This window comes from Delphinapterus leucas, chromosome 11, assembly GCF_059928025.1.
Source record: "Delphinapterus leucas isolate spDelLeu-1000000601 "Yukka" chromosome 11, BTC_Dleu_Yukka2, whole genome shotgun sequence".
Lineage (NCBI taxonomy): Eukaryota > Metazoa > Chordata > Mammalia > Artiodactyla > Monodontidae > Delphinapterus > Delphinapterus leucas.
This window is the reverse complement of record NC_143139.1, coordinates 29,830,456-29,850,738: the sequence shown is the minus strand read 5'-3', so window position 1 is coordinate 29,850,738 and position 20,283 is coordinate 29,830,456. Positions and strand designations below refer to the sequence as shown.

General features: G+C 54.0%; 1 protein-coding gene across 7 annotated transcripts in view; it reads left to right on the top strand.

The window, feature by feature from the left end:
• Positions 1 to 6,575: 6,575 nt before the first annotated feature.
• The window catches only part of LOC115802470 (centrosomal protein of 78 kDa-like), a 42,978-nt gene continuing 29,270 nt past the window's right edge, over positions 6,576 to 20,283 (top strand). For 2 of the 7 annotated variants that reach the window (XR_016394900.1, XR_016394899.1), the window contains exons 1-2: positions 6,704 to 7,113; positions 20,011 to 20,242. Coding sequence is in view for 2 of the 7 variants with exons in the window: in XM_089920511.1 (XP_089776637.1) it covers positions 7,033 to 7,113 (81 nt within the window). In the remaining 5 variants the exon portion in view is untranslated. Of the gene's footprint in view, positions 7,114 to 20,010; positions 20,243 to 20,283 lie in introns of all 7 variants that reach the window. The other 5 variants (XR_016394897.1, XR_016394898.1, XR_016394901.1 and 2 more) reach the window with 5 other exon arrangements.

The window sequence follows — 20,283 nt, the reverse complement described above, 5'->3', positions numbered from 1 at the left end:
TTGCTTTGAATTTTTGGTCTTGCCTAGACTGATAATAAAACTAACTCCTGCCCACCTAAAGTGTGATGTTTATTATTATGGAAACAACACTGGCAAACATTGAAAAGACTTTCTGTAGCTGGGATGTGGTATGCAGCTGTAGTCAAGCAAGCAGTCTTTAAAAGGTGCTGTGAACACAAGCCAGCAGGGAGAAATGAAAGCCGCACCCTTCCCCTAGATGAGAGGTTTAAGAATTCCACTAGTCTTCACACTGGACAAGAGGTTGTCCAGTGAGTTTAGAATCTAAGAAGTTTCAAGGAAGTTAGTTTACCTTTGAATTAGGTCATAAGTCCCCTCTGTGATTGCTGTACACGAATACATAGCTCTTTGTAATGTTTTTTGGAAGTTGAGATTATCAAGGTACCAGTGTCCTGCCAGATTAAGAGTATATTGTAGAGCTGAACTTTGAGTTACTGTGCAATATTTTTTTCATGCTGTCATTTGTAATATGTTTTGTGAGAATCCTTGGGATTAAAGTTTTGGTTCCAAAAGGAACAAAGAAAAAAAAAAAAAGGATCCACCTGCCAATGCAGGGGACACGGGTTCGAGCCCTGGTCCGGGAAGATCCCATGTGCCTCAGATCAACTAAGCCCGTGGGCCACAACTATTGAGCCTGCGCTCTAGATCCTGGGAGCCACAACTACTGAGCCCCCATGCCACAACTACAGAAGCCCGCACATCTAGAGCCCGTGCTCCAAAACAAAAGAAGCCACTGTAATGAGAAGCACGTGCCTGCAACAAAGAGGAGCCCCTGCTCACCGCAACTAGAGAAAGCCCGTGTGCAGCAATGAAGACCCAACGCAGCAAAAAAAAAAAAAAAAAAAGACGATACTGGCCAGGTGATCAAGGGTAAAATTGTTTGTCACAAGTCCCGTTGATCGTGTGTGTCCTTGATGTGTGTATCCTTGATGGTGTGTATCCTTGATGATGTGACCTGAGGAGAATGACATTTTTATCTCTGTCTGGATCTTCCGCCCCAAACCCCATAACTCCAGCCCAACCATAAGAAAAACATCAGAAAACCAACAGACAAACAAATTGAGGGACAAAATACCTGACCAGTCCTCCTCAAAACTTTCAAGGTATCAAAACTCAGGGACGTCTGAGAAATGTTACAGCCCAGAGGAGACTGGGACAGAAAAAGGATGTTAGGGGAAAGCTAGGGAAATTCTAATAAAGTGTGGACTTTAGTTAATAATAACGTATCCATCTCGGTTCCTTAGTTGGATAAGCATGTCGTACTAACGTACTAAAGTACTAACGTGTTGGAAATAGGGGTACTGGGTCGGGGGTCCACAGCACTCTGTACACTCTGTACAGATCTTTGCAACTTCTTTGTAACTCTAAGCTATTCTAAAATTAAGCAACTACTAAACAGAGATAAGAATGTTATTTCCCTGATTTGAACATGCCTGAGTTTGTTTTCATGGTCACATTTGTGCTATCTGGATGTGCCTTGGAATCAGTAGCAAAGGAGAGTTGCCAGCCCCTGGGAAGATGCGGCTGGTTTGCAGGTGGCTTGCTCTGGAGCTGAAGACCATGGTGGGAAGTCTGCAGCCTCGGGCTGCACTTAGAACCATGGGAGGGGATGGGCCAGCTCAGTTAGGGATGGAACCTATAAATAAAACTCTTTTTCTTTTCCATTATGGCTTATCACAGGATATTGAATATAGTTCCCTGTGCTAGACAGTAGGACCTTGTAGCTTATCCATCCTATATTTAATAGTTTGCGTCTGCTAACCCCAAACTCCCAATCCAACCCTCCCTCACTCACTCTCCCCCTTGGCGACCACAAGTCTGTTCTCTATGTCTGTGAGTCTGTTTTTGTTTCATAGACAAGTTCATTTGTGTCGTATTTTAGATTTCACATATAAGAGAGATCATATATTTGTCTTTCTCTTCTGACTTACTTCACTTAGTATGATAATCTCTAGGTGCATCCACGACGTTGCTGCAAATAGCATTATTTCATTCTTTTTATGGCTGAATATATTCCATTGTATATACGTACCACATCTTCTTTATCCATTCATCCACCAGTGGACATTTAGGTAGCTTCCACATCTTGCCTATTATAAATAGTGATGCAATGAACATTGGGGTGCATGTATCTTTTCTTTCTTTCTTTCTTTCTTTCTTTCTTTCTTTCTTTCTTTCTTTCTTTCTTTTTCTTTCTTTCTTTCTCTCTTTCTTTCTTTATTTTTTTGTCACACAGCATGTGGGATCTTAGTTCCCTGGCCAGAGATGGAACCCATGCTCCCTGCACTGGAAGCACAGAGTCTTAACCACTAGACCACCAGGGAAATCCCAGGGGTGTATGTATATTTTTGAATTAGAGTTTTCTCCAGATCTATGCCCAGGGGTGGAATTGCGGGACCCTATGGCAGCTGTATCTGTTCTCTGCACGTCTCACATCAACCACCTGCACTCCAATCCTTGCTCTCAACGTCATCTTCGGGGAACCCAACCTGCGACAGGGACCTTGACAAGAAGAAATGGCTCAGGGAAAAGCTACCTGCACAGGGAGGAGATAGAGGCCATCGACCCTGGGGTGCGGCGGGGAGAGTGGGCACAGAGATTTGTCATTTCATCCCTGATACTCAGCCCTCCTGGCTGCCCCACTCTAGGTCACCTCGGGATACAGAGGTGACCCAGTTAGAGTCCCTGCCTGTGCAGGAATCTAGGGGCACAGCGGGTCTGAATAATATTAGTGCAGGGTCTCCCCCATGGCACTGGGGTTATTTGCGGCGGGTCATTCTCTGCTGGGGGCCCATCCTGGGCACTGTGTGGGGTTCAGCAGCATCCCTGTCCCCACCCATTTGATTCCAGGGGCCCCTCCCCCCCAGTTGTGACAACCACAGATTTTCCCCAGACATCACCGAAGAACTGGGTGAGGCGGAAGCAGGATGGCCCTGGGTGAGGACAGCTGTGTTGAAGCAACCAGCCTGGCTTAGGGCAAGGTCTGCCCCAATCCCGTCAGAGCCTGCATTTAGAACTGCCCCTTCCCTCTCCCACCTCCCATGCCCTGCAGTGGTCTCCGAGACATCATCCCCACGTAATAAACCACACCTTCTCAGTTTACTGTCCCCAGCACCTAGAAGAGTGTCTGCTATGTAGTAGATGCTTCATAAATATTTGCTGAATAAAAGAGTTGAATAAAGGGATGAGTGGATGAATGAATGAAGGTTACCATGGAAGGAGGGGGGAGATTCCCTTTCTGGCTCTCGGGGGTTGGGATATCAAGTGAAAGATCCATCCTAAATAGGCTGACCAGCCTTCTGGGGTTCCCCGGAAATGAGGGTTTCCCCACAGTTCCAGCGCTCAAACCTGAGTGGTCCTGGGCAAACTGGGGGCGGGTGTTGGTCACTCTGTGTAAACACAGTAACAATTCCAACTGCAATAGCAATGGCCAAGGACCTCTACGGTCTTATCGACCAGGCACAGTTCTTTACCTGGCGGGGAAGGGTGGGCCGGGATTGGAATTCCGGTGATCCAGGGTCGGCGGGTGAGGGCACACCCCGGGCTTGTGTAGGGGAGTCCAGGAAGGTTCTGGAGGAAGTGACAGTGACACAGGAGGGAGGGAGGAGTCTAAGGAAGAACATCCCACACGACAACGTGTGCCAATGGCCCTGGGCCCAAGGTCACACCTGACCAGGGCTTGCTTTTTTTCTAATTTACTTTTTCCCACATGGATATGCAATTGTCCTAATGCCATTTATTGAAAACTCCTTAATTTCCCCACTTTCTGTCATATCAAGTTCTCATCTATCTGTTTCTGGACCTTTATTCTCTACCATAGAGCTATACGTCCCATCCTTGCACCACTAGGGCTGTTTCATCACTATAACTTTATTTTTTATTCATTTATTTCTTTGGCCGTGCCGGGCGGCATGTGGGATCTTATTTCCCTGACCAGGGATCGAACCCGCACCCCTTGCAGTGGAAGCTCGGAGTCTTAATCGCTGGACCTCCAGGGAAGTCCCCAGGGCTTGCTTTGACATCCATCGAATGGTGGTGGGTGGGCACGGGGAGCAGCTGTCTGTGAGCCATCCTGTGTAGAAATGCAGGGTGGAGGGCAGGACAGCTGGAGCAGGAGGGGAAGAGGCGGAGGAGGGAGGGAGGGAGGGATGGCGGGCAGGCGAGAGACAGACAGTTTCCGGAGACAATAGCTCTGGCCGTGTCGTAGGGCATGAAAGTTGAAAATAGCTCCTAGTGCCGGGAGCCTTGGAGCCGGAGCCTGGGAGCCAGGGTGACTGGCTCTCCTCCCTGGTGTGTGTGTGGGGGGGGGGGCTCTGGACTTCTCAGGCTGGGAATGGGGTGCACGGAGCAGGGACGGAGCAGGGACCCTTCTCTCTGGGACCTCGCGGGCCATCCTTAGCTCACAAAGCTGAGCCACTCCTGGCCCTACGAGTGGGGGGCTTATCCTCCCTGTCCCCTGGATCACACCCCCTCACACACAACTTCCCCGTGTGTGCTCCCAGCAACCAAGAGAATCTGTTTTTAAAAGATTTGGGGGAGGGGGGTAAACATACAAACAAGAGCAGAATGGATACTTTTTCAGAATGGGAATGGCTCTGTGTAACCCCATCCCCAGGGTAACCAGAGTCCTGACCTCTAACACCCTTGACGAGTCAGCCTTGGTCTGGGCTTGCAGACCCACGGAAGCTTCCTCATCCCCTCCTTCAGACCGTGTCTCTCCCTCGGCGTCTTTGTGAGAGGCACCCGGGGAAGTGGGACTGCTAGGCTGTACTGCTGCTAGAACTCTACCTGGGCTCCACCAGGCTCCAGCCCCCCGCCCTGTGCACCTCTCTGACCCTGAGGCACCTCAACTGGTAGGAGCGGCATCACCTTCCCTCCCGGGACTTGTGACACTTAAGGGAGACACAGAAAGGACAAGCGTTTGGCTCCCTGGCTGGCAAAGAGCAGGTGCTCAATTGTCATAAGTGTCCGTATCAGTGAGGGTTCTCCAGACAAACAGAATCCATAGGGGGTGTGTGTATATACACACACGCGTATATATGTACACGCATACAAAAATATACAGCTGTGTATATATGCAGTACGCATACAGACATATACACATATAGTATATACAATACGCAAATACATGTATACACATATATATAAAATGCATAGTTTGTATATATACAGTATGTATACACACATATACACATAATATATACAATACACACATACATGTACACTATACATACACACATATGAAATGCATAGTTTGTATATACAGTATGTACACATACGTATAACATATGCAATATACACACCTAGGTACGTCTATATCATACATATATACACACATACAAAGATATTTAGGTGTGTATATATACAGTATACATACATACACATATAATATATGCAATACATACACGTACATACATATAGACACGCATATACACCTACGTATAAAAGCATGTAGAATAAAAATATATATGTACTGCATATATAAATTCGTTGTATATATACATACACATAACATATATATGATACATACACATACATATATACAATGTATACACACACATACACACCTATATGTAAATATGTGCATGTACATACACATATAAATACATACGCAAGTGTGTATATATATAGTATATACATATATACATATAATACCTATACAACATATACACATACAGGTATACAGCATATATACACACCTATATATAAATATACACTATACATACATACATACGGTGTACATATACTGTACATATACACACCCATATATCAATATATGTGTGTGTATATATACAGCATGTTCACCTTTATAATATGTATACTATATATATACACATACATACATGTATACAATATATACACACAAATATATAGGCTTGTATGTATACTGTATATAGTACTTACACATATACTACAAACGCATGCACATATAAACATGTGTATACATATATATATAATATGTATACACACATATACAAATTAATAGGCTTGTATATATTCAATATTTTTACATATATAGTTTCGTTTTAAGGAGTTGACTCATGTGACCGTGAGGCAGGCAAGTCAGGGCAGGACTCTGGGCTGGAGACACAGGGAAGAGCTGATGTCCCAAGTCCATTGGAGGAACACTTCCCTCTTTCTAGGGCACCTCATTTTTCTCTCCAGTCCTTCAACTGATGGACGAGGCCCACCCACGCCGCGAAATTGACAATCTCCTTTACGCAAAGTGGACCGATTTCAGTGTTAATCTCTTCTGAAAAATACCTTCCTGGCCACATCTGGAATAATGTTTGTGCTTGCCGGGGCCCCACGCAGTGCGCACATGAGATTAACCATCCCCGTGGCGATGATGACACTTTATTTTCTCCCTTGACCATTGTCACTACTATTCCAATTAAAATGGCATTGCTATGAGGGCAGGGCATTTCCTTTTTTGCCAGTACTGAGCGTCCGCGGTCTGGTGCCTAGCATAGGCTAAATACACGGCATTTTTGTGAACAGAAGCCGGGATTCCAGCTGTCATATTTAATAGGAATTATAGTCTTATTATTGGGGGTCGGGGGAGGGGTTGTGTCAGGGTACGTCGAGGTCGGGAGTCGAACCCACCACCACTGGCCCTGAGAGGTTTTCCCGGGTCCCCACTTCGAGCTGGTGGGTGTGGCCAGGGGCAGCCGATGACGTGCATACGTGCGTGCGTGCGTGATTGCGTGCGTGCGTGAGAGCGTGCGAGTCCACGGGGCGGGCCGCGCGCGCCGGGAGTGTTTCAGCCCGGCCCCCGGCTCCTTGTGCTCGCCTCACGCCGGCCCGAGTTCGCAGCAGCGCTGGAGGCCCCGGGCCTGTGACCACAAAGAGGGAGCTGGGGGCTGGACGGGAGCGCGGCGACGGCCGCTGAGGCCTAGGCCAGGCCCCCTCCCCTCAGCCTCCCGCCTGCCCGTCTGCCCCGCCCCCGCCGGCGGCGCCGCGCCCCTCCCCCAACCGCCAGACTAGCGCGGTGCGGGGGCCGCGCGCGAATACATGGGGGAGAAGTTGGAGCTGAGGCTGGAGTCGCTCTTGGGGACCGAGCCCGCCGTCTACCCGTTGCCGTTGCTGGTCTACGTAAGTGCCGCCTGTCCCCTCCTCCCGGACCCCCGCCCCTCTTACCGCACGGCGCGCGCTGAGCCCACCGAGAAACGGAGCGACTCGAGTCGCCAGACCCTCTTTGGAGCCCCCCTTCCCGCCCCGCCGTGGTTCTCCGTGGCAGTTTCCAGCCCCCGCGCGCAGGGTGGGCAGAGGGGAGCCGGCGCCGGCCGGGGGGCGCCGACTCGGCCGCGGGGACCCCGCGCTTCAGAGGGGCGCCCGAGCCGGTCTGCGGTTGGCTCTGCAGGGCTGGGGACCCCGGTCCTCCCGGGCCTGTACTGCCGGCGGGCTTGCCCTTCTGTACTTTAGGATCTGACATGTAGGGTTTCTTTTTCCTGATAGTTTATTCTTAGCGCTGTCAACGTGCTTAGTTGTTTTTTGTTTTTTTTCAGGGCACCCTTTCCTCCCTCACTCTAGTTTTTTTGTGTTTCTGTTTTGTTTTGTTTTAGTTAGGCATTTTGTCCCTCTGATCTTGAGTGGGTGGGCTGGCAGGACACTTGGAGAGGAGGCGTTCTGTCCCCTGATCTTGAGTGGCCTTTGGAAAATGACAGGCCAGACGGAAATTTACACAGGCGTCCGGTGATTCCAGAAATGCAGGGTGTCCGGCTAGGTGGGCGCCCGGCCTCTCGTCCCCCGTGGTGGCGTGGTGCGCGTGTTCCTTGTCTCAGGGTTTACGCCTGGGCCCCGCAGCCCACCTTCCGGAGGGAAAGCGCAGCGGGCGCCTTGGGCCGGCGCCTTTGGGGCGCCCTTTCGTGCGCTCGGCTTGCGGGGGACCGTCCTCTAGGCGACCCGGCCCTCGCGCGGGCTCCGTGTGTGTCAGTTTGTGGAAAGTGTGTCACGGCCGGTGTCGGGGTCGGGACGCTGGGACCGCCTGGGAGCCGATGTTGACTCCCGGGCCCCGGTTCTCCGCAGTTATCTGAGGTCCGAGGGTTTCCAGCCCGCCACCGCGCACTGGCGCTTTCTATTTTTGCCCTAACTGTGCCCGGAGGCGCGACTGAGCCTGGGCTCTGGCTTTTCCGGTTGGGTAACTCCGGGTGGCCCTGGTGGGTGGCCTGAGAGTGGGCAGGGCGGGGAGACATCCCAGGGGAGGGAAACTGAAAGTGGGGAGAACCTTCAGAAGTCCAGCTGATCCACTTGCCTCGCCTCCCCGCCCCTCTTACTGCACTTGTCATGGACGGGTTGGCTGGCCGGCGCATTTTTCAAAATGTAATCATTTGTTTATCCTTAGTAGCCGTGAAGCATAGTTCACTTGTAGTGCACAGTTGTAGGAGTTTTGACAGATGATCGCCGTCAGGCGGCAGAGCAATCCTGTCTTGCCATTTGCTGCCCTTTGGCGCCAGCGCGTCTCTAGCTTCTTGGCCGCTAATCTGTCTGTCCCTAAGGTTTTGGCTTTTCCAGAAAGCCAGATAAACGGAACAACAGCATGTAGCTTTTTGATTCTGGCTGCTTTAGCTCAGCAAAACCTATGCGAGATTCATCCCGGGTTTGTTTTTTGTTGTTGTTGTTTTAAACATTGATTTAGCTAGTTATTTACTTGGCTGTGCCGGGTCTTAGTTGCGGCACATGAGATCTTCATTGGCGCGTGCAGTATGTTTTCGTTGCAGCGTGCGGGATCTAGTTCCCTGAGCAGGGATGGACCCCGGGCCCCCCGCTTTGGGAGCGCGGAGTCTTAGCCACTGGACCACCAGGGAAGTCCGTCATCCCCGTTGTTGCGGGTATGAGAAGCCACTCCTTTTTCTGGCTGTGTTGTATTCATGTTCCGTTTGTCCATTCACCTGCGGGTGGCAGGACTCGTGGGATGTTTCCAGTTTTGAGGGGATCAGGAATAAATCTGTAAACATCCCAGGGCAGGTTTCCATGTGAACTTGAGTTTTTACCTCACTTGAGAAAATACTCAGGAGTGGGACTGGGATCTGTGCTAAGTGTATGTTTAACAACCCTTCTGCATCTTAGAAATTGGTATTTTTGAGTATTGGAAGAGTGTAGAAATGCATTGTGACCCAGCACCCAGGCACTTGAAACGAAGTTGAAAGTTCATCTGGAGATGGTCACGTTGTCCCCGTCTCTGTCTTTTATTCGAGGCAGAGCAAGGCCACAGATTTGTAACCCTTGTAAGGAAGGCCTCGTGTGTCCAGGCCCTGGCAGGACCTGGCTTTCTAGTGGTGGGCGGTTCTGAAGTGGAGAGAGCGTCTTTCCCTTGCTGGTCGGACCTCGCTTGGCAGGGTGCGGGGTGTGCTGCCTGCCTGGCCGGGCGCTCTTTCTGCCGGTCAGCAGCAGTTCCTGGTGTGTCTGTCCTACTACCAGGCAGGCGGTCAGGGGCCCTAGTGAAGTGCTCAGCGAGCCGCAGCCTTCCCAAAGCTTTGCGGGTAATGTCTGCTACCCTCCCATTTCCCTGCTGAGGAATTTTGCATTCTCATGGGAAGTGAGGGGGCAGTACTTTATAAGAGTTCATATTTTGTGATGACTCGATGCTGAATACGTTAAGAAAATGGGCTCCCTCCAGAAGCTTAACTTTTTAGAAGGTCAGATTACTCATGTGAACGCACATTTGAAATGAGTGAGCTTGTTTGTTCATTGATTCATTCATTCTGCAAGCACCTCCTGGATATTTAGAGTGAGTGTTCCAGGGGGCGCGGAGGACAGTAGACAGAATTCTTTTTTTTTTTTTAATTTTTGAATTTAATTTAATTTATTTTTTTATACAGCACGTTCTTATTAGTCATCAGTTTTATACACATCAGTGTATACATGTCAATCCGACTCGCCCAGTTCAGCACACCACCATCCTCCCCCCGGCCCCCCCCCACGGCTTTCCCCACTTGATGTCCATATGTTTGTTCTCTACATCTGTGTCTCAACTTCTGCCCTGCAAACCGGTTCATCTGTACCATTTTTGTAAGTTCCACATACATGCGTTAACGTACGATATTTGTTTTACTCTTTCTGACTTACTTCACTCTGTATGACAGTCTCTCGATCCGTCCACGTCTCAACAATTGACTCAATTTCGTTCCTTTTTATGGCTGAGTAATATTCCATTGTGTATATGTACCACCACTTCTTTATCTATTCACGTGTCCCTGGGCATTTAGGTTGCTTCCATGACCTGGCTATTGTAAATAGTGCTGCAGTGAACATTGGGGTGCGTGTGTCTTTTTGAATTATGGTTTTCTCTGGGTATATGCCCAGTAGTGTGATTGCTGGATCATATGGTAATTCTATTTTTGGTTTTTTAAGGAACCTCCATACTGTTCTCCATAGTGGCTGTATCAATTTACATTCCCACCAGCAGTGCAAGAGAGTTCCCTTTTTCTCCACGCCCTCACCAGCATTTGTTGTTTGTAGATTTTCTGATGATGCCCATTCTTAGTGGTGTGAGGTGATAACTCATTGTAGTTTTGATTTGCATTTCTCTAATAATTGGTGACGTTGAGCAGATTTTCACGTGCTTCTTGGCTATCTGTATGTCTTCTTTAGAGAAATGGTTATTTAGGTTTTCTGCCCATTTTTGGATTGGGTTGTTTGTTTCTTTTGTATTGAGCTGCATGATCTGTTTATATATTTTGGAGATTAATCCTTTGTCCGTTGATTCGTTTGCAAATATTTTCTCCCATTCTGTGGGTGACAGTATTCTTATTCTCAAAACTTATGAACTAAGGACGGTAGGTGATCTATAAACACAGAAGTTTAGCTGAGGTGTAGTGCCCTGTGTATGGGATCAGCTGAGGTCCCAGAGAGTGGGGCTGCCAGATTTGCCCTGGGGGAGGTAGGCGTGGCTTCTCTGAGGAGGGGGCACCCACAGGAGGAAGTACAAACAGCCACAACCGCCTGTACGTGGAAATGTCCAGCCTCCAAGATGGGCTTTTGCCCAATTGACAAATAGGAGGGCGGGGTGCAGGACGAGTTTTGTTCCTTCTGTGACTGAGAGTTCCCAGATATCTACTTATAGCTCACGGTGGCATTTCTAAAGCAGGATGGTCCTTCTTTTGGTGGGAAAACCGGGTCTCAGCTCAGGAGGAAGCAGGTGGTATCTTCGGCTGCCTGATGGCAGGGCAGGAGCCAGCGAGGGCGTGCAGTGGTCCTTCCCCTCCGTGACTCACTGAGGCTGTGGGCGTGGAGGGGCCCCAGCGTGAGTGTCCCCGCCTGCTTCTGGCTTCCTCCTGAGAGCCCACGAGTCTCTGATGAATACCCGCTGAGCAGTCACGCCCTTCACTCCACAGTGGGTAGTAGCTGAAGTGGGCGGCTGAGTGAGCCATCCCTCCCCCTGACTCAGAAAACATTTTCTGATCTGACCTCTGCTGGTGTGAGTCCTGCCTAATCTGAGCTCAGGTGGAAGGCAGGTTAACCCTTTGAGGATTTTCCGTGGGTGAAGTAGCCTCTTTAAAGAGGAAGGGATCACCGGGAAAAGCTTGGTATTCCGTATGCACGTGGCTGTTAGCTTTCATACTTTGGTCCCTAACATTCAAATGCCGCCTGTATGCTCTGTTACTGGTGGGAGGAGACAGAGGCAGACAGCCGGCCCTTTGGATAGTCACTAGGCAGGAGGCTGCTGGGAGCTGCAGGGGACCCGCCCCCAGCCTACCTTTAGGAGCTGCGTCCTTTTTTCCTTAATTAAATTAAACTTTTTATTTTGAGATTATCGTAGATTCTTGCACAGCCGTCAGAAATAGGTCGGACACATCCCACGTTCTCTTTACTCAGTTTCTCCCGATGGTGGCATCTTACAAAGCTACGCACCGATGTAATGATTTCATTGGCATTGATACAACCAAGATACAGAGTGTTTGGTGTCCTTTTTGGATTCGGGGAGCTGTAGGGTGGGACTGGCTGTGTCTGCGCATCCCTGGGTCCCGGGCCCGGCACACGTCTCCCAGGAAGCCCCTCTCCTCCCTCTTTCTTTCTGCCATGTCCTCCTCTTGTGGTCCTGGCACTCTTCCCCAGTGCGTGCGCCTTCTCTCCCTGGCTGTGGGATGACAGTCCTGTTTCCTTCCTCCCACTCAGGGTGCTGCCTGGAGGCCTCTTTGGCATCTTCTCTGTCCCCTCAAGCTGTCCCTGCCGTTCCCACCAGCCGGGTCTCCTGCCATGCCCGTGGCGTTGAGCGGTCCCAAGGGTGTTAACAGAGGACGTGCTGGGTACCTGTCCACGGTCCTCCGCAGCTCATGCATGGCTCTGTACTGCCTCCCTCACCGCCCGCCTTTCTTGTTCCTTCCCAGACTCTCTCTCCCCACCCACGGCCACTGTCGCGGTGCCTAGCCCGGGGCTCTGTTCCTCGGCACCCCTGTTTCAGACCGGGCCCTCTTCCTGTCCAGGGCGCCTGGCAGGGCTGCCGAGTCACAGGTTCCCGTGAGCTGCAGTTGGGAGTTCGGAGGCTGTGTGCTTCACTGAGTATTGACCTTGGATGACGATGCCTCCTCATCTCTGAGGGGCTTCCGTTTGAATCCCCTCAGTTAGTCATGGGGTGCGCGGCCGATGTCGGGAAAGCGCATCAGACTCACAACAGGTGCACGGGCAGCCGGTGTGTGAGAGAGGTTACCTCTGAGAACGCTGGTCCTCTAAAAACCTGACGCGTCTTTTCCTGGGTGGGGAAGGGGTCTCTGCAGGCTGTGTGCCCGGGGGTCAGAGGGGGGAGGGGGGAAGGGACCACCACGGGGTGGTGCCCACCGGGACGGCGGGAGTCATGGGGCTTGGGGCGGGGAGCTCTAGGGAAGGATTTGCACGTCCCGTGGTGGTGGTGGCTCACGTTTCCCCTGGTGTGCAGGTGGCTCCCTGGCGTCTGCTCTGTGCTCACCCTGCAGGCTGAGTGAGGCTCCCACCGGGGAGCAGGTGCTGGGGCCGCAGGACACGCTGGGCCCACACTTGGTCTGGGACAGACACCAGATGAAGGGGCAGGAGAAGGGGAGGAGGAGCTGTGCTGGGTCTTGTGGGTTTTGTGTCTTTTTAAATAACAGCTTTGTCGAGATAGCATTCTCACACCACAGAACTCACCCATATGACGTGTACAATTTAATGGCTTTTACTATATTCACAGAGCTGTGCAGCCTTCACCTCTAATTCCAGAACATTCCATCAGCGCAAAGGGCCGGCAGTCCCCTGCCCCAGCCCCTGACACTCTGTGTCTGTGGATCTGCCTGTTCTGGACGTTTCCCATCAATGGAATCACACACTGTGTTCTTCTGTGTCTGGCTTCTCTCACTGAGCATCATGTTCTCAGGGTCCGTCCACGTTGTTGTGAGTGTCAGGGCTTCACCCCTTTGCATAGCTGAGTGATGCTCCCGTGTGCGTGGCCCAGGTCATGGGGTCTTGAGGCCCCTGGAGAGGCGTTCATTTGGCTTGGTCCTGGGGTGGGGTGACGCCAGTTGCACTGATACGGTGCTAACAGGATCCCTTGCTGGAGTGGGAGACAGTTGGAAGGCTGGGGGCGCGGCTCGCCTTGGCCTTTGAGACCGCTGGGTGGAGGCCGTGCTGCCGCTTGTTGCTCGGGGAGCGCGGGCGAGTCCCTTTCCAGCCGTGCCCCCTCGGAAGGGCTTTCTCCATCCCTGGGCTTTCCCTCCCTTGCCGCCACGGCCTCGGCCTCAGGCCGGACTGCTCTGTGGCAGTAAAGCATTTTCTTTGGTGAGGGCGAGAAAAGTTCTGGTGGTGAACTTTTGGTCGTCGCGTTCCCCCATCCCACTGGGGTCACTCCATGACGGCCCCTCCACGCACACGCCCGGCGTCAGGCCCTCAGCACTTGCAGCGGCTCCTTGGGTGGCTGGGCGGCCTCTTACAGGTGGGCTAGTTTGGATTGAAGCAACTGAAATGGTCTTGTCACCCCTGGAGCCCCCGTGGTGCCCCATCCTCCTGTGGACACACCCACGCCCGTCCTGCAGAAGGACGGCTGCCCGGACAGCAGGACGTCCCAGCCGGTCCTGGCTCTGCGCAGACTGTCTTCCGTGAGCTGCGGACCCAGGCGTGGAGCTCAGGCTCAGGGTCAGGTCTGGAAACGCTCCCGCAGGTGGGGCGGTAGGTGAGGGGGCACACGAGCCACACGCGTGCCCTTGTGGGAGCCAGGTGACGAGTCAGAAGGAGGAGGCGAGGTATGTTTTCATAGCATTGTACGTAACCGAGTATAGCCCAGACATGACGTTTTCAACGTGCCATTTAAAGCATTACCAAAGGGCAGTTTTACTTTGTGCGTGCGCGCGCACTCTGTCTTAGAAATCCGCGTGCATCTTGTGCTCACTAGAGTGGCACCAGCGCGCACCATTGCCCCTCGTCCAGGTGGCCAGGGGCCGCTGTGGGCACAGTGAGGTTCTAGACCCCTCTCCCTCCTGGTGGCTCCTTCCTTGGACCCTGATCTTCGGGGCCCCTGTGTGCACAGCGGGTCCCACCCGCCCTGGTCAGGGCTACGGGTCCACTGTGTCCTGCACCATGTCTGTGGCCCGGGAGCCACGGGCCCGCTCCCTCTTCTCTCTTCCTTCTCCAGCTGGACTTTGGCCTCATGGGGTCCCGGCAGCCCCTTCCTGTTTTCCCAAGTTGACTGTTCTTGCAGTGCTGGTCTCGCGGGCAGGGTTTTGCGACGCGGCTCAGTCCCGAGACCAGCCTGGTTTGTCAGCCTGGCCCTGTGGGGAGCGGGCCGGGTGTGCGGTGGGAGGAGAGCCTCCTTTCTGGCTCTCTCCTTTGCATCGCTTTACCAGGTGGTTCCCATCCTTGGCCTGCCTTGTCCTCAGGTACGGTCCTGGGACCAGGCAACACCCCCTTGCTGGGGGCCTGTGGACATCCGGGGCTGACTGTGGATGAGACCCGTGTGATGCTCCACAGCCAGTCTCTCTGCCACCCCCACCCCTGTGTGAAATGCACTCATTTTCAAGTGAAAACCTGTTCACTTCTTGAGTACTCAGGCCCACCGCAGGCGCTGGCCCTCCCCCTCCCCCTTCACCCCCTGCTCCCTCTCCCTGGCGAGTGGCTGCTCCCCAGCGGGGCTGCAGGCTGAGAGATGCTTCCCAGCGGGGCCGCAGGCTGAGAGGTGAGGCTGAGCGCCTTCGCTGGGCCTCGGGGCCCTCTGCTCACCCGCTTGGCTTGCCTCCCAGACGGAGAGACTTCTGTGGATTTTCCACTCCTCCAGCCAGATCTCTGCTCTCAAAGCCCGGCCACTGGGAGAGGCAGAGAGACAGCCAGCGGACCACCCACCATGTTCCATCTCCCCTGCCTTTGACTCCTCCCGCTGTGCTTCTCCACTTTGGGAAGCAGTGCGTGCATCCCACCCTGGCCGCTCTGTCCCACTTGCCTTGGCCCCCACCCCAGGGCTCCGGAGGTGTGCAGAGCCTCGGGGAAGAAGGCAGCGACCCCCAGCCCGCAGGCAGTGCCCCCTGCAGCCTGCTGGGGAGTGGGGACCACGGGCAGAGTCCCAGGGTGCTACCCCTCGGCACCTGCTGGACCCTCGTGCCCTCAGCAGACGGTGATAGAGCAAGAGTCCCTGCTTGCTTCAGGCCGGTGGTTCTCTGAGTGGAGCCCTGGGCCAGCAGCCTCCCCACCAGCTGGAACTGGTTAGGAATGCGGGTTCCCGGGGTCCAGACCTGCTGATTCTGAAACTTTGCTGGTGGGCCCCAGAACTGCACTCTGACCAGGGATTCTGATGCTCGTCCCGGTGTGATGCCCCTGCCTTGGAGGCCCCCTGGGTCCCGGCATCTTCCTGCTGCAAGTGGGAAGAGGAGGACGGAGTCCACGTCTTGTCTCCCCCCTAGTCTCTGCCCCCTGCCTCTCGCCGGGTCCTTCAGGGACGATGTCTCCAGATGTTGTGCCCCTGTCACCATGAACCAGCCTGCGTGCTCAGGGGTGGGCTGTGCCCTGGCAGCGAGCACCCAGGAGACCTCCTGTCCAGGCTCCTCACGCCGGGCGCAGGGCCTGCGGGGACGAGCAGGGGCAGAGCCAGACCTGCGGGCGTCCGGGTGGAGTTCCTGTTCCCACACCTGTCCTCACGGTCAAGGAGGAGGCAGGGGCCTGCCGAGTGGGACAGCCAGGCTCCCCAGCCCCGTGGGCGGCTCCCGTCCTCACCTGAGCTGGGCAGGGGAGGGGAGCAGACGGGACGGGCTTGGTGGTGGCTCAGGCCTGATGACAGCCCCCGGCTTGCGCACAGCGTGCTTTTTCAGGCGGGAATGGTTGTGCTTATTGCAGCTGTTTTCCCAGGACCCCGGAGTGAGGCCGCCGGCTCTGTGGTGAGCAGCATTCCGCTAAGCCTCTGCGTGGCTTCCTGCGGAGGCTCTGAGGCTGTCAGTGAGAAGAGCCTGGGTTAGTCAGTGACTCAGCAAGCAGCCAGCAGTGGGCCGGGGCTGTGGCTGGGACGGGGAGGCCGGGCGTCCCGTGCAGCGAGACCAGGGCTGGCCTCAAACCCCGGAGTTCCAGGGCTCCCCCGAGGGAGGAGGTGTGGGTGCTCCTAAGCGTGGGCTTCCTCAGGGCTGTTCTCAGTCGGACCTTTCTGGGCCGGCTTCTGGCGTCGCTCTGTTCTGAAGACCTGTGAAGCAGAAGAAGAGGCCACAGCCGAGAAGCTGTGAGAGCTTCTGAATCATCGATGGTGATCAGGGCATCTTAAATCATACGACTCAGGATGGTCGCTGGAAGCTGGCCAGTTCCTAAAGCAGCATCCTGAGACTGTAGGAGGCACATCGTAAACTGTTTCCTTCCTTTCGTTCTGGTTTTAAAGCTTGGGAAAGCTTGAGTTCATCTCATCCCGGATGAGACCACATTCCAGGCCCCTGTCTTCCCAGGTCTGTGTGATGCGGCCTGAGATGCGGTGGCTCAGCCAGGGCTGCGGCCCACGTGCCATGAAGGTCCCTGCCGCCCCTGCAGGAGGAGCGTCTCTGGGGCACGTCCAGCCTCCTGAGGGGGCCGAGGGAGGGAGCGCAGTCCGAGCCGGCACGGGGCTGCCACGCGGTGCACGCTCAGGCACACGCGCGTGCTCACGGGGCCCTTTCAGAGCGCGCACGCTGTTTTGTAACTCCACAGTGGTGACCGGAATGAGACTCTTCTGGGTACTGTCACGTCCTCCCGTGGCTCTAAGACTTGTTCTTACGGGCCGTGCTCACAGGGTGTAAGGTATCGGCCTAAACGCAGACATGAATTTAGCAGCTTGAGACGACGCACACTGATGACCTCCCGTGGTTTCTGAGGGCTGGGATTCAGAGCAGGCAGACCAGGGGATTCCGGCCGAGGGTCCCTCAGGAGGCTGCAGTAGGGGCTTCAGCCGTGGCTGCCCCATCCGAAGGCCAGACCGGGCAGGATGCCTGGCTTCCAGGAGGCCCCACCCGTGACTCCTCTGCACGTGGGCCCCGCAGGGCTGCTGAGGCTCCTCAGTGCACGGGGGCCGGCTCCCCTCAGGAGGAGTGTGACACGGGAGAGCGTTGGTGTAAAGTTCTAGACCCTCCTCCTCATCCTGTGGCTACCTCAGCGCCTTGTATACTGTGCTGTGTGCGTTTGTCTCTGAGCAAACCCTGCGGGAAGTGTGGCGTCTTCTCTGCTTTCAGTGCCCAGGGAATTCAGGGCTGCCAGGGCTGTCTCTCTGGAATCACTGAATGTTGTGGACCAGGAACAGAGTCCGTCGGCCACATGAGTGTCTTAGATGCTCGGTATTTTCCTACTGAGGTGGAGGTGCTTTTAACACTGCCTCACATTTCCTCCTATAGATTGTGTTGTGGTTTTTTGTTTGTTTTTCGCCACGCCGTGCAGCTCGTGGGATCTTAGTTCCCCAACCAGGGATTGAACCTGGACCCTCGGCAGTGAAAGCACAGAGTCCTGACCACTGGACCACCAGGGAAGTCCCTGTTGCTGTTGTTGATAGCTGTTTTGAGGTGTAATTCCCACACTCTTCACCTCATCCACCTAAAGCGTGCCGTTCCCTGCTTTGTAGTGTATTCATTGAGTGCAGTCGTCACTACTACCAATTTTAGAACGTTCCATCACCCCGAGAGGAAACCCCATCCCCATTAGCATCCCTCCCATCCCCCTCCCCAGCCTCTGACAACCAGGAACCCACTCTCTGTCTCTGTGCACTTGCCTGTTCTGGACGTTTCCCATCAATGGAATCACACACACTGTGTGTCCTCCGTCTGGCTACTCTCACTGAGCATCGTGTTCTCAGGGTCCATCCACGTTGTAGCGAGTGTCAGTGCTTCACTCTTTTTCGTGGATGGATAATATTTCAGTGTGTGGAGGGACACATTTGTTTATCCGTTCATCTGTTGATGGACATTTGGGTGGTTTCCACCTTTTGGCGGTTGTGAATCACGCCTCTGTGAACACTAATGTTCGGGTTTTGGGTGTGTTTTTTTTTTTTCTGGCTGCCTTGGGTCTTCGTTGCTACGCGCGGGCTTTCTCTAGTTGTGGTGAGTGGGCTCTAGTCTTTGTTGCAGTGTGCGGGCTTCTCGTTGCAGTGGCTTCTCTTGTTTCGGAGCACAGGCTCTAGGCACGCGGGCTTCAGTAGTTGCAGCACGCGGGCTCTGTAGTTGTGGTGCACGGGCTTCATTGCTCCGTGGCATGTGGGATCTTCCCGGACCAGGGCTCAAACCTGTGTCCCCTGCATTGGTAGGCGGATTCATAGCTACTGCCCCACCAGGGAAGCCCAATGTTCAGGGTTTTGTGTGGACGAATATTCTCATTTCTCTTGGGCAGACACCCAGGAGAGGAATTGCTGGGTCATTTGCTAACTGTTTAACCTTTGAGGAGCTGCCAGACTGTTTTCCAAACCCAGCTGTCCTCACTGTTTTCTGCCGTTTTCCAGGAGGCCTTGGGGCCGATTGTTCCCATCAGTGGTTCTTCCCCAGGGTTTCTGGGTCAGCAGTGGCGCTGAAGCTGCAGGTCGGTTCCCCCGTGTCGGGAACCACTGGTCTGCAGGGCGGTCCTGTGCTGGACCGAACGGATGGCACGTGCTCCATCTCCCGCCCCCAGCCTTGTCTAAGTAATATGAGTTCAATGGATATTTACTGCTCCGTCCTTGGTAAGTTGGAGGATATTATTAAGAACGATAGAAGATTGTTTTTTTCCTTTGCCTTAAAAAATAAGATTCTGGGCAAAAGGTCACATACCGTAATTCTATTTACAAACGTCCAGAATGGGCAAATCCACAGAAACAGAGAGTGGATTAGTGTTGTCAGGGGCTGGGGAGGGGATTGGGGCATGTCTGCTAATGGGGTGATGGGATGTTCTGGAACTAGATAGAGGGGATGGTTGCCCAGCTTTGAATGTATTAAAACCCACTGAAGTGTATACTTGAAGTGGGGGCCCATTCTGTGTGAATTATAGCTCAGTAGTGCTGCTGTTGCAGAGATGAGGCTTAGGACACAAAGGGTGTTTCTGGAGTTGTTTGACCTGTTAGGTTAGGACCGCTGTGCCGTGGGGGCCCCTGTCCTGGGACCTTCCGGGCATCCATGCCCTGGCCCGTAGGGGCTCTGCCTGCGTTGCCGTCCTCCACTGTGAAGCGTGGAAATGGTGGCCTGGTCTGAGAGGGGCAGTCGCTGTCCCGGGGCAGGGCTGGCAGCTCTGGGCCTGACCATCTCACCTCCAGCTTCAGCCCGTGTTCTTCGGGGGCCCTCCTCTCACTGTGCATCCTCTTCGAGGCCCCTCCTCACCGCGATAGGAACCTTAACCGGCGGGGCAGAGGTGCAGTCTAGAGTTACAGACTGTCCACACGATGCGTCGTCCTCACTTGGTTTCTGCGGGGTCTTGGGTTAGCTGGCAGCCAAGACCCCGGCGAAAGGCCAGAGCGACCCCCGACGTGCTCCTCGGGGAAAGTGGCGATGCCAGCCCGCGGGTGCAGTGAGGCCCGGAGAGCGCCGCCGTGGGCGGGAGGGAGGAACGCTGCTCGCCCGCTCCCGGTGGTTGCACGAGTGGTGTTTCCCCATTTTACAGATGGAGACCGAGGCCTGCGGCGATTCAGGGACTCAGAGGCAGACCTGTGGCTTCCAGGCTGCAGGAGCACCCGGGGGAAGTCCTGGGGCAGGAGGGTCGGAGGCTTCGAGTCCGTCCCGGTCCCTTCCCCGCAGCCCGCTGGGCGGCAGGGCGCTGCAGGAACAGGCGCTCCCAGAACCAGCGTGTCCCACGTGGCAGGACAGGGCCCCAGCGCTGTAGGTGGAGCTCTCTGGTAGGTACCGCGTGTCGGGGAGTCCCGGGGGCTGCAGCACC